The 13,800-nt window shown below is 39.4% G+C and overlaps 1 protein-coding gene, 1 non-coding gene and 1 pseudogene across 2 annotated transcripts in view; 1 reads left to right on the top strand and 2 right to left on the bottom strand.

The window, feature by feature from the left end:
• LOC126000719 (TPR and ankyrin repeat-containing protein 1-like) overlaps positions 1 to 13,800 on the top strand; it is a gene marked incomplete at both ends in the record, with an annotated part of 56,209 nt that overhangs the window by 17,551 nt on the left and 24,858 nt on the right. Inside the window, 1 exon segment of the mRNA XM_049767859.1 lies at positions 6,720 to 6,881. Coding sequence (XP_049623816.1) covers positions 6,720 to 6,881 — 162 coding nt within the window.
• LOC126000720 (U6 spliceosomal RNA) lies at positions 5,262 to 5,368 on the bottom strand. Its single transcript, XR_007492851.1, has one exon. It is a non-coding gene; the product is annotated as a U6 spliceosomal RNA (small nuclear RNA).
• On the bottom strand, positions 13,002 to 13,073 carry LOC126000722 (uncharacterized; annotated as a pseudogene).

Here is a 13,800-nt window from a genome sequence, read left to right as displayed (position 1 = left end):
CTTTTATCTTGAAAGATAGATTCTTTTCAAAAAGGTGATGTCTTTTTAACATTTATGAGCCTATTGTAACAGATTTCTTAGACTTAACTTTATTTCAAATATGTTTATTTACTTTTTATTTTTTTGGTTTTTGGGTTATACCCACAGCTCTCATGGCTCTGTGCTCAGAAATTGCCCCTGGCAATTCCTTCTGCATGAAAGGCAAATGCCTTACCTCCATGCTATCGCTCTGGACCCTCTTTTTGGGGAGGGAATGTTTATTTTTTATTAAATGTGATCATCATATACATTTTTAGAGATAATGGTTTTTATAATTACACATGAAAAAAATTTTTTTGTTCTTGTTGTTTGGTCCTTCTGTCGCTATCTTTAAATTTATTTAAATATATTTTACATTTATTTTCTGGTTTTGCACCCTGCCCAGCTATGCTCTGTGTTTAGAGATCACTCCTACTGGTGCTTGGTAGGACAGTAGGACAGTATGTTATTTGGGGACTCAAATTTGAGTTGGCCACATGAAAGATAAGAGTATCACATACTGTGCTATCTCCCTGGGAGAAAAATTCGCTTAAAAATTATACAAATTTGGGCTGGAGCAATAGCGCAGTGGTAGGGCATTTGCCTTGCACGTGGCTGATCCAGGATAGACCTCAGTTCAATCCCTGGTGTCCCATATGGTCCCCCAAGCCAGGAGCGATTTCTGAGCACATAGCCAGTAGTAACCCCTGAGTGTCACCTGGTGTGGCTCAGAAACCATATATATATATATATCCTCATATTTTTATTTTCTCTTATTAAGACTGAAAAATTTAGAAAGAAACTGAAAATATTGGAGTAATAATCAAGTTTTCCATTATACCATTGTCAGTATTTTAGCATTTTTTTCTTCTATATAATTTTGGGTGGTTGATATCAGTCTGATTTCTTTCCTGGTGCCTGTTTTCTCTGCTCTTGATTTGCCTTCTTAACTATTCCAGACGACATGACTATGCTTTTATTTTACAACTGAATCAAATTCTCTGTTGTCAAGGTAAGACTGTTCCTATATCCAGTGACTTACACTAAATAAATTTACGTTTTTAAATTTTTTTATTTAAAGAAAATGCATCACATAGTTGATTGACATAACTGATCATAATACATTTGTTTCAAGATAAGGGAAAGCAAAATTATTAAGAAAAAAACAGAAAGAAATGGAAAGAAAAACTAAAAAGTAAAAAGGAAGAGAAAAAAAGAAAGAGGAGAAAGCTCAGTGGCAAGTATATTTGTGGAAATATACTTCAATAAATTCATTAATACAATAGCAGAATGCTTTAGCTTTTTTTTTAAATATAAGAGATAAAAAATACAACAAAAAGGTGTATGTATGGCAGTTGTTGTTGTTTGCATAGGCACAGCAAAATTTGGGGAACATAGAAAGGAAAATTTTTGGCCTAAAAACAGGGAGACCTTACCCATTAAGTATACTGCCATAAGACCAGCTCCAGGCTCCAGGCATGCTAAGTTTTCTAACGCCAAAGTCTTTCTCTTCGGTCCCAGTAAAAGCTCTTCACAATCATGGTTGTTGCTGTCAGGTTTCTCTAGAGATCCTGGTTTCTGTACAGATCCTATGTCTTAAGTCAGGATGTTACAAAGCATCTTCTGGCTTCATTTCACCATTAGGTGGCAATGCAGAGAACCCTTCCCTGAAATTGCTGTTATCAAGTCATCCGGGTGTCAGTATGAACCCACTCTGGTTTAAGTTGATGACAGGGCAGCAGAAGGGTCTTCCTGGTAGAAGTCTGATTCCTTAGTGCAGGTGTACTGAACCAATTTCTTGGTTGCTGTAATATGGTCTCAAAAGGCAGTTAAAGGCATGAGGCAAGGATACAGGAGGCAGGCCCCTATTACTTGACATTGAAATAAGGGTTTGTTTATTTTTTCAAATGAAGGATCCTGTTTTTCTGTACTGTGAGATTTCATTGTTTTCCTGTGTATTTTAGGACAAAGATGGAAGGATCGAATCTAATGCTAGTCAGCAAGTAGGACCATGTACATTTCATTGCTGAGTAGGCTTCCAGCTGAGGTGGAGTCAAATGGTTTCCATTTCTATTGCTCTGGAGAATGTGGCACCTAAAGGTCTGTCACTTTAGTCCATTGAGCCTTTTCCTGGGATATTGAGGTTTACGTGTTTCCAGTGTACTGACTTGACTTGTGGAAAGGTGATCCAGGTGTGTGTGCCAGAAGGCACAATGAGTAATATTGCTGTCCCTCTAGGGTCCCCTTGGATTCCTTTCCTCACTGTCGAGTGCTCTCTGACATGGGTATATTTTTATTTTGAAAAGCCAGCACTAAAGGCTTATTAATAAGGAGAATATTGTTTCTTTTTGTACCATAAGATTCACTCCCCCTACCCCCCAGAGTGTGTCTTATGGAGTGAATGCCATCTGGAGCTGAAGTCTGAGTGCAGGGGAGGAGAGCATCTAAAAACTACCATATTTGCCAGCGTATAAGATGACTGGGCATATAAGACGACCCCCCAATTTTGCAGTTAAAACATAGGTTTAGGCCTATATTCACTGTATAAGACAGAACGTTCCTGTGCTGCAACTGTTATCTTCCACAGTGAGCCAATCACAACAAGCAAAGGTTCAAAGGTTCTACTGTAATAGACTTCCTCTCTGACTCTGGCCAATCTGAGCAGGCTTTTGACAGTGTAGATTCGGGTCCAGAACATTGTCTAATTTGCATGCATAAAAAGCCTGCTTGTATTGGCCAAGTTAGAGAGGTGGTCCGAGCAGCCTGGCAGTGATTGGTGCAGGATCGACTTGGAAAATTTGTTTTGTGGCAATATTCAGACAATTTTTGTTTAGCGGCATATTGAAACATTTTTCAGGATATACTCAGCGTATAAGATGACCCCCGATTTTCCGTTGAGTTTCTTTTGTTTCAAAAGTCATCTTATACGCCAGAAAATATGGTATGTGTGTCTTATGGTCAGATGAGTCTTATAGAGCAAAAAAATATATGATAGTTCATAGGCTTAAGGACCCTGTTTTACTTAAACTTCTTCAAACCAAAGGTGCTAGATTGAGGATCTAACATATTGGTTGAGTATCTATCTTGCATATATATGCATGCCTGGGAATAAAGCAAACCACTCCACCCCACCCCACCCCATCTGGGGATTTTTATTCTCTTAACATAGCTTGTTACTAATACAGACTGAGAATTAAAAGCCTATTTTTTTTTCTTGGATGGGGATAGCTCTGACATGTGGTTCATTTCAAATCCTTGGCCGAGGGTCTGTTGCTGAGGAACCCAATAAATCTAGTGCATACTCAATTGAAAATTTTCTCATTGCCGAACATTTAATCTCGAAAGTGTTCCTACTCTGTTCAAGTATGCCATTGAATATGTGTTTACTTCTCTATGTGATGGTACGTTACTGTAGGCTAGGCCTTTTTTTATTATCGGGTTGTGTGTGTGATACATAGTTCCTTTTCCCTTTGTTTTGGGACCTGCATTCATTAGTGTTTAGGAGCTGCTCCTGGCTCTGTGCTCAGAAATGATGCTTGGTCAACCATAAATGGTTCCTGGGATTAAGCCAAAGTTAGCAGTATGCAAGGCGAGCTCATACCTACTGTACTATCACTCTTTTCTTTTTTTTTTTTTTTTTAAACTTTTTTTTTTTTTTTTAAACTTTTTTTTTTTTTTTGGGTTTTTGGGCCACACCCTGTGATGCTCAGGGGTTACTCCTGGCTATGCGCTCAGAAGTTGCTCCTGGCTTCTTGGGGGACCATATGGGACGCCGGGGGATCGAACCGTGGTCCGTCCTAGGCTAGCGCAGGCACCTTACCTCCAGCGCCACCGCCCGGCCCCACACTCTTTTCTTTTTATTTAAGATAATATTGATTATAGACTATATTTTTGGGAACAGTTCCACATATCTTCAACATAGTATGTTACTGTAAATCTATGCTACTCTAAATGTACTGTAGTGATATCAGTCATCATAAGCACCAAAATCCCTCTATCCAGAGAGCTTCCTGAATATATACTAAACATAATATATATTTAATATATCTATATAATCAATAATCTAAAATTAGAACCCAATAAATATTTGCTTCTTTTCAATATTCCATCTATGGGTGTTTTCTACATGATTACTTTTGTTCAAATCAGTAGAAGTTGTGAGATAGTGTTGTTCTGTCTTTGACCATAGAAATGACTCCTTACTCTTGATTTTTTGTTTGTTTGTTTTTTTTTCTTTTGGTTTTTGGATCACACCCAGCAATGCTCATGGGTTATTCCTGGCTCTACGCTCAGAAATCACCCCTGGCAGGCTTGGGGGACCATATGGGATGCCGGGATTTGAACCAGTGACCTTCTGCATGTAAGGCAAACGCCTTACCACTGTGCTATCTCTCCGGCCCCTTACTCTTGATTTTTTAAAAATAATATCTTTAGGGGCCAGAGCAGTGGTGCAAGTGGTAGGGCATTTGCCTTCCACACACTAACCTGGGACAAACCACGGTTCGATCCCCTGGCAGGGATCACCCAAGTCAGGAGAGATTTCTGAGTGCATAGCCAGGAATAACCCCTGAGAGTCACCAGATATGGCTCAAAAAACCAATATATATATATATATATCTTTATTTAAGCACCATGATTATAAGCATGATTTTAGTTGGATTTCAGTCACTAAAAGAACATCCCCTTCACCAGTGCAACATTCCCACCACCAATTCCCCCCATCTCTCTCCTCCCCAACCTATATTTGAGACAGGCATTCTACTTCTCTCATTAACATTGTCATTGTCATGGTAGTTTTCAGTGTAGTTATTTCTCTAACTGTAGTCACCACTCTTTGTGGTGAGCTTCATATCGTGAGCCCATCTTTCTGGCCCTCATCTCTGGGCATTATTACAATTATGTCTTTTATTTTTCTTAAAACCCATAGATGAGTAAGACTATTCTGTGTGTCTCTCCTGCTTATTTTATCAGCATAATAGTTTTCATGTTATTCCATGTGTAGGAAAATTTTATGACTTCATCTCTCCTGACAGCTACATAATATTCAATTGTGTATAATGTACCACAGTTTCTATTTGTTGAAGGGTATCTTGGTTGTTTCCAGATTCTGGCTATTGTAAATAGCGTTGCAATGAATATAGGTGTGAGGAAGACATTTTTGTGTTGCTTTTTGGGTTCCTAGGGTATATCCCTAAGAGTGGTATAGTTGGATCATATGGGAGCTCAATTTCCAGTTTTTTTTTTTAAATATGGAACGCTTCATGAATTTGCATGTCATCCTTGTGCAGGGGCCATGCTAATCTTCTCTGTATCGTTCCAATTTTAGTATATGTGCTGCCAAAGCGAGCACCAATGTCTAGTTTTTTAAGGAATCTCCATATTGTTTTTTATAAAGGCTGGACTAGATGGCTTTCCCACCAGCAGTGAATGAAAGTTCCTTTCTCTCCACATCCCTCCAGCACTGATTATTCTTGTTCTTTGTGATGTGTGCCAGTCTCTGTGGCATGAGAAGGTACCTCATGTTGTTTTGATTCGCGTCTCCCTGATGATTAGTCATGTGGAGCGTTCTTTTATGTGCCTTTTGGCCATATGTATTTCTTCTTTGAGGAATTGTCTGTTCATTTCTTCTCCCCACTTTGTGATGGGTTAGGTTTTTTTCTTGTTCTGTCAGTACCTTGTATATCTTAGCTATTAGCTCCTTATCTGATAGGTATTGGGGGAATACTTTCTCCCATTCTGTGGGTGGATTTTATTCTATCTCCTAGTCAATTAGACTTAGAGTGTTATATATGGAAGCCTTTCTATAAAATCCTTATCTCTGCCTTTTGTCCCACCTATGACCTCCAGGTGGGGTCGCTGTTGAGAGCCTAATAAATAGTTTCCAAGCGAGGTGCTCAGGGTCTTTTGGGGCAGCTAACTAATGGGCTGTAGGTTTTTGGAGCTGCTGGTAGGTTGACAAAGTAGTCTGCATCCAACCTTCTTGCCTTTTACCCTCCTGTCTGTGTGGATTATTTGCCATGGATAAATCTTACCAGGATCTCTTCCCCTTTCTAGGAGATAGGGGAATGGGAATCAATTTCTCATTCTGGGAACTCTTTGAGGATTCATCGATAACCAGTCTAGGAGTAAATCTGACACAGCAAGAAGTTTGAATAGCTGGATGTTGTCATTGCATGAAGCCATTTTCCTCCTTCACTTTCATGCACTATGTCATAATCGTTGCTCTTTAGTGAACTGTGGTTTCAAACACCAAGTGTTTAATTTGCTCATGACTTTTAAATTCCTACAAACGCGAAGTCTTAACTAAATTCCTTTAAGTTTCAATGACTTGCTGATCTTGTCTAGGCTCTTTCACAGCTGTGGGCTCTTTCACAGCTTATCCTATGCCGGCTCTTCTCCAGAGAACCAGTTAACACAGCAGGGAGTGGAGACCCAAGAGAATGAACATTTATACAAGGTCTCTTGTGCCTAGACTTTGAACCAGCATGAAAATCACATCTACTGTAGTCAGGACTCGAGGCCAGAATCAAGGGTGGAGGAGGGGAATCAGCTTCAGCTCGTCATGGAAGAAGCTATAGAGTCACAGGGCAAAGCATGTGGGTACTCAGAGGGGTGAATGCTGATCAATCTGCAATTGTCAATCAGTGGTTTCTGTTTTCAGAAGCTTTTTTTTCTTTTTTAAACCTGGTTTTATTTTGTAGGATTGAGCAATTGTGACGGACCTGCCAGTGAGAGTGACCCTTTCCGGAAGGCTGCAGATCATTTGGTGAAGTATTTAAACTCAGGAAACTGGTTATTGTCTAAAAACTTTCAGAAGCATGAAGTGGTTCAGAAGTTCTTGCACCTACTTTCTTCCTTGCAAGGTAATTTTTTCTTGGAGTGTTCAATTAGATTGAAGTAAATTTCTATTCATTAAAATACTTTTTCGTGTCTTTAAAAAATAGCCGTTGGGGCCGGCGAGGTGGCGCTACAGGTAAGGTGTTTGCCTTGCAAGTGCTAGCCAAGGAAGGACCGCGGTTCGATTCCCCCAGCGTCCCATATGGTCCCCCCAAGCCAGGGGTAATTTTCGAGCGCTTAGCCAGGAGTAACCCCTGAGCATCAAATGGGTGTGGCCCCAAAAAACAAAAACTAATAGTTGTTAAAGATAAATGTAATGAATTACATATAAAAGCTTTCTTTTTCTTTTTTTCTTTGGACCACACATGGCAATGCTCAGGACTTATTCCTGGTTCTGTGCTCAGGGATCATTCCTGTCAAGGATGCTGGGGATCAAATCTGGTTGTGCTGTGTGCAAGGCAAATGCCTTACCTGCTATACCATCTCTCCAACTCCCCATAAAGGCATTTAAAAAAACAAAATTTCTGTGGTGGAAAGTCTCTTATTGGCCCTTGAACAACCAACATATTACAATTTTATGTTCCTCCTAGAATTATCTTGGCTACAAAATCATTTTAAAATATCACAAACATTTTTCTTAGCATATTGGTTCTTGTTGATATATAAAGTTTAGTAGAAACTGAATATTAATTTTTCCACTGGGTAGATAGAAATAACTTAGATAACCAAGATTTTGGTAGTCTAGGAAGATTCCAGAAATCCTTAGTAATTGCAGTTGAATAGTTTTAAATAGTCATTAGTGTGGTCTGTAGAGCATTTAGCTGGTATTTTGTAGGTCAGAGATTTCTCAGTTTTACGAAGAATGCAGAAAGTCAATGCAATGTCCAGAGGAATATGCAACTCAGAATAGGTAGCAGGTCTTTTTGTAACTTCGGTGTTCGCATTTGAATCTTATCTGTGCCACTTAGCAGGTCTGTGATTTTGGATCAGTTACTTAACCCTTTTAAGCTTCCATTGCTTCCTTATGATCTTGATTGGGAAACTGATAGTGTCTTGCTGAAGTAGGACTGCCATTAGCTGTTAGGGCGGGGTGAAGTGAGATAAGGCCACCAATGACCCTTCTATTTTGGATGTGAATGGGCCAAAGATAACTGTCATCCCAAAGACTCTAGGATAGGCTGCCTTCGGTGTTCTCTCATAGATGAGGGCCATTCTGTGAAAACACCCTTAGGAGAAATCCTTTGCCTGCTGGACTTAATACTTCTGACACAATACCTATGAAGACTGTCCTCAGTCTTCTGGACTCTAATATGCAACATTAGTTAGTGGGCTTTGGTGGGCTTAGGAGAGACCAGGCAACAAGTATGCTTTTTCTTGACTGTCCTGTGTGCTTTCTATTTAATGCTCCCTGGAGATTGTGCCTGTGGGTGTGGCACTTCTTGCTCCCACTTTATTTCATTTCATTTCTCTTGTTTATTCCCGATCCTTACTTCCTATCATTTCTGAAGTTCCTATTCAAATTCTTATAGATTCTCCAATCTACCAGTTTTCTGGGTTTCATTCCTCTCTCTGTCCCCCATCCCCTTTATCCTTTACTTGCCACAGGACAGTGTAGAGCTGTTTGCATGCAAATCAACAGACTCCAATTAGCTTATACCAAGAAAAAGTGGTCCTTTGTGACTTTTATCCTAGGAAAACAAGACTCAGCTTTAGGTATAGCAGGATTTGAGACCTGACTGCTTAACTGCAGACCTCTCTTTCTCTCTCATTCTTTTGCCATGGCATCAGGGATTACAAATGCTGGTACATCTAGACTCATACTAAGGCAGTGGAATTAGTGCCACTGGAACTGAAGTTGAGCCATTGTCCCTGTAAAGCAAGTAGGTGATCTGCCATTGTGCCACATCCCATGGCTCACAGAAGGTTTTACATATCTCAGTGAGTGTTTATTTTAGAAAACGTAGAAAAGCTGGGAAGCAAGCTCTATCAAGTACAAGTAACATTGCTCTAATATCAATACTTTGGGCTTCATTTTTTTCAAATCTACCTCTCTGCTTTCTTATTGGTAGAGGTTGAAGACAAAATGTTAATGGACTGAATTTATAATAAACAAATTTATTTTTTATGATTGAAAAAATATTTTAATACTTTTCCCCCCTCCCCTTTAATACTTTTTATTGTGACCAATGTGAATTACAAATTTTTCACAGTTATATTTAAGGTACATAGTGACAGTGAATCACGGCATTTCCCACCACCAGTGTTGATTTCCCTCCACCCCTGTTCTCAGCTTGCTTTTCATACATCCACCTGTAGCCCCCTGAACTGCTAGTGTAACAGGTCCCTTTTACAGGTCCCTTTTGTATAGTTTGTTGTAGTTTGGGTGTCTTGATTCTGTTGTCATTGACTTTAGGTTGGACATTTTTTATTTCCACTCAATGTTCATGAGACTGTTTGCCCCTGATATCAACAACTTTTCTTTTTAATTTCTTCCTCTTTTTCTGCAATTTATGAAGCAGAGCAAGAAGATTCATGTTCTGTGGTTCTGTTAAAAATTAAAGGGAAGGGGGCCCGGAGAGATAGCACAGCAGTGTTTGCCTTGCAAGCAGCCGATCCAGAACCAAAGGTGGTTGGTTCGAATCCCGGTGTCCCATATGGTCCCCCGTGCCTGCCAGGAGCTATTGCTGAGCAGACAGCCAGGAGTAACCCCTGAGCACTGCTGGGTGTGACCCCAAAAAACAAAAAATACAAAAAAAAAAATAAAAGGGAAGGATTCCCTGTCTAGAAGCTATAAATATGAATTTACAAAAAGAAAAAGAAAAACCCAAACAAAATGAAACAAAAAACAAGACAAGGAAACAAACAAAAACCAGAACAACAACAAAAAGGAAGGAAGAGGGGTCTGGTGTGGCATTTTTTTTTTGCATAGGCACAGTAAGCATTGGGAAATTGGAAAGGAAATACCCTTGGCCTAAAGAGATACAGGGTTTCTTCGCTCTTGAAGCATACTGTCATGGGATCAACTACAGATCCAGGCGTGTTCATTGTCACATCTCTGGGTCTTTTTATGGTGCTAGAAAACGTTTTGCTCAGTTATGGTTGTCAAAGTCAATCTTCTGTAATTAGAGATCTTGATTTTTGCACAGATTCTAGGTCAAAGTCTAGGATAGAGTCTTTCTTTATGGTTCCAGACATTCTGCTCTGTCCCAGTTGTTGTAGTCAGTCTTCTGTAATTAGTGATCTTGGTTTTTGCACAGGTCAAAGGACAAAATGTCTACTGATTTTATCTCACCATTTGGTGATGAGATAGGGCAACCTGCCCTTATATCAAGTTGTTGCTATTTCCTCTTTGTCAGGATATATGAATATATGAATCTAGCCTGGTGCAAGTTGGTGCCAGAGTGGTATTGTGGGGGGGGGGGTTGATTCCTGGTGCTGTTGCCAGGAACTGTGTCAATTCTAAAGTTGGGACCCGGGGTTCGGGGATGAATGCTCAAAGTCTACTTATATAAGATCTATGTCGAGTCCCCATGACAAATGTTCAGGGTGGGAGGCATCCCTCTATTATAGACTTTATGGGTTCTTAGCCCTAGTAGGTAAGAGCTTGATTCTGTATATAAGATTTCCCGCATTTTAGTGTGCCTCTGCAAAAGGGAATGATGCCATATTATATTGTTGGTGCATTTGGGGGTAAAAATGACATACTGTACAACATCTATGCCCTGATGTTGATCTGAGCTATTTTCCTAAGCACGTCTTTTCTACTAATATTTTTCACTAAGCAGAACCAAAACGATCAAAAAAGAAAGTAAAAAAGAAAAAAGGAATGGAGGAGACAGCCTTTACATTTGGATCTAAGAGGTATAACTATTAAGGAATTAAACATATAAACAAAATATAGATATCCCCATTAAGTCTTTTGAGCTAGTCTTGGAGGGGGGATACAGGGCACATTTTCATCTCACACTATGGTCTTATTGAACTGCGAAATGGTTCAGAGCAGTAAGGGATCAGGTAGTGTCCTTGAGCTGAGGGTCTTTCTGGAGCTGAATCCAGTAGTATGCAACAGTCCACATTGAGGGGTGTGTTTGTGTGTCAGAAAAAGGAACGCATAGAATTATTCATCAGGAGTGGTGGTTGCAGCTTCTTATCGGGGCAAAAGATGGGAAACTGAGAGGGTGTCCTTTTTCTTTGGGAGCTGGTGGTGGCTTTTTGGGGCAGGAGGTCTGTCTCGGTTCCTAATGAGTTAACTCATTAGAAAGGGTGAGATAATGGATCAGGATTGAGAGAGGGAGATGATAGAAGGAGTTCTGGATGGGGTGGGGTATAATATATGAGGGCCTATATACAATATAGGTGTGGATGTTTACAATATAGATTAGGCAAACATAGAGGAGTCCACTGCATACAAATGCATGCCCATTTATAGACAGATATTAGAGATCTATTCATAGGTTGTAGGTGGGGCCTGACCCTTATGGGATGAGTCAGAGCACTTAAGACATAATTGAATTAAGAAAAAGAATAGATTAGGGGAAAAAAGGAGAGAAAAAACAGTAAATAGATAAATTGGGCCAGCACCTCAGAGGGGAAAGGTTTCTAATTTTAGGCACTTCATCAATGGCAGGGGTGAACTTTGCTAAATGAAACTTTCAGGGTTAGATTGTGCGTGGAACATTTTAGGATAAACATAATTTTCACATTTAGAGTACTAAGTAGTATGGTAGTGAGCACTATAAGAGGAATCTGCCCTATGTAGTATCATCCACTATGTCTTGTTCATTGAGCTTTCCTGAAAAGAAACTGACAGCATGGGCATTCTGATCTGATAGTAACATAGCTTGAATTGAAAAAGAAAAATGAAGGAAATAAGAAAAGAAAAAAAGAAAAAAATACTGTAATTTGCAAAAACATACTCACTGAGTGGGACTGAGTCTATGGTGTGCAGTTGCCTATTTCAGTGGTCTCAATGGTCATCAGCTTTAGGTCATAGTAGAAGACAATCAAAAGCAAATGGGCAAATTGGAATATTTTATCAAGACATTGTCATAAGTAAGCACTGTATGTGGAGTCTAATGTGACAGAACACAGAATCGCAAAATTAGGGTGTCCAACCTATATCTCCAAGAACCTTTGTGGACAAAGAAGCTGAAGAGTTAATTTATGCATAATAAAATGAAGGAATTAATACATACTGCTAGCAAGCACTGCAGTGGTAGTTCCTGGCTTCCAAGCATATGCACCTTATTCTGTGGATAAAAACATTAGAACATTATTACAGGCCTTTGTAGTTGAGAGGTTGATTAAATACTGCTTGATCTAAACAGCTGTTTCCGTTGTTGCAGGTTTCTTTGTGGTATAAAAGAGAGTAAAGGCTTTGTGTTAACTCCTCTTCTGCTTGATTTGATTACTTCTCATTATACCATTATATATACTTATAAAAGCTTTTGGTGTTTGGAGTATCTACCATTTACACCATTGTGTTTTTTTGAGGAGTATTATCTGTATGTATGATATATATTCTGAATACCACATATAAGGGATACCATTCTGTATTTATCCTTCTTCTGGCTTACTTTATTTAACATAGTATTTTCTAGTTTCATCCATGTTGCTGCAAATTGAATGGTTACATGATTTCTTACTGCTATGTACTATTTTATTATGTTCCACATATATGTTCCACAACTTCATGATCCAGTCATCTGTTGTTGGACAGCTAGATTGATTCCAATTCTTGGCTGTTGTACTTTGTGCTGCAATGACTAGTGGTGTACATACATACAAATTGGATGAATGTCTTTCTATCTTGGGGATAGTTACCCAGGAGGGTGATTTCAGATCATATGGCAGCTAAATTCTGTGTTTACTTAGCACTCTCCATACTGCTTTTCATAGGGGTTTGACCAGGGAGCATTCCCAACAGTGGATAAGAGTTCCTTTCTTAGTACATCACCGTCAGCAGACTTGGTCCCATTATTTTTGTGGTACCTCATTGTTGTCTTCATTTGGAGTTCCTTAGTGAATGATGGTGAACATGTTTTCATGTGTCTATTGGCTATTTATTGTTCTTTCTCAGAGAAGTGTCTATTCATTTATTCTCATTTCTCTATTTTTTTTTATTTTTGTGGAGCTGATCTTTTTTTTTTAATATGGAACGCTTCACGAATTTGTGTGTTATCCTTGCGCAGGGGCCATGCTAATCTCTGTATTGTTTGTGGAGCTGATCTTTGTGAGTACTTTGTATATCCTAAATATCCGACCTTTGATGTATTGAATGCAAACTTTTTTTTCCCATTCTATTAGCTATTTTTTAGTTTTAGCCCAAGTTTCTTTTGCCATACAGGAACCTTTTAGTTTGATGTAGTCCCATTTATTTAGGTTTGATGCTACAGCTCTTACCATTGGCTTTTTATTTTATTTTTTTATTTTTTTTATTTTGGATCACACCTGGCAGCACTCAGGGGTTATTCTTGGCTCTATGCTCAGAAATCGCTCCTGGCAGGCTTGGGGTACCATATGGGATGCCGGGATTGGGACCACTGACATTCTGCATGCAAGGCAAACACTTTACCTCCATGCTATCTCTACGGCCCCACCATTGGCATTTTTGTGGTATAAGTCTTGGAGTTTTCGGCCTATATTTTCCCCAGTGAACTTTACAGCTTTGGTTCTGATTTCAAGGTCTTTTTTTTTTTTTTTTTTGGTTTTTGGGCCACACCCGGCAGTGCTCAGGGGTTACTTCTGGCTGTCTGCTCAGAAATAGCTCCTGGCAGGCACGGGGGACCATATGGGACACCAGGATTCGAACCAAACACGTTAGGTTCTGGATCGGCTGCTTGCAAGGCAAACACCGCTGTGCTATCTCTCCGGGCCCTGATTTCAAGGTCTTTAACCCATTTTTAGTTGACTTTTGTGTAAGATGTGAGATATGGGTTAATCTTT

This window comes from Suncus etruscus, unplaced genomic scaffold (genome assembly GCF_024139225.1).
Source record: "Suncus etruscus isolate mSunEtr1 unplaced genomic scaffold, mSunEtr1.pri.cur scaffold_89_ctg1, whole genome shotgun sequence".
Taxonomy (NCBI): domain Eukaryota; kingdom Metazoa; phylum Chordata; class Mammalia; order Eulipotyphla; family Soricidae; genus Suncus; species Suncus etruscus.
This window is presented reverse-complemented; position numbering and strand designations above follow the sequence as displayed.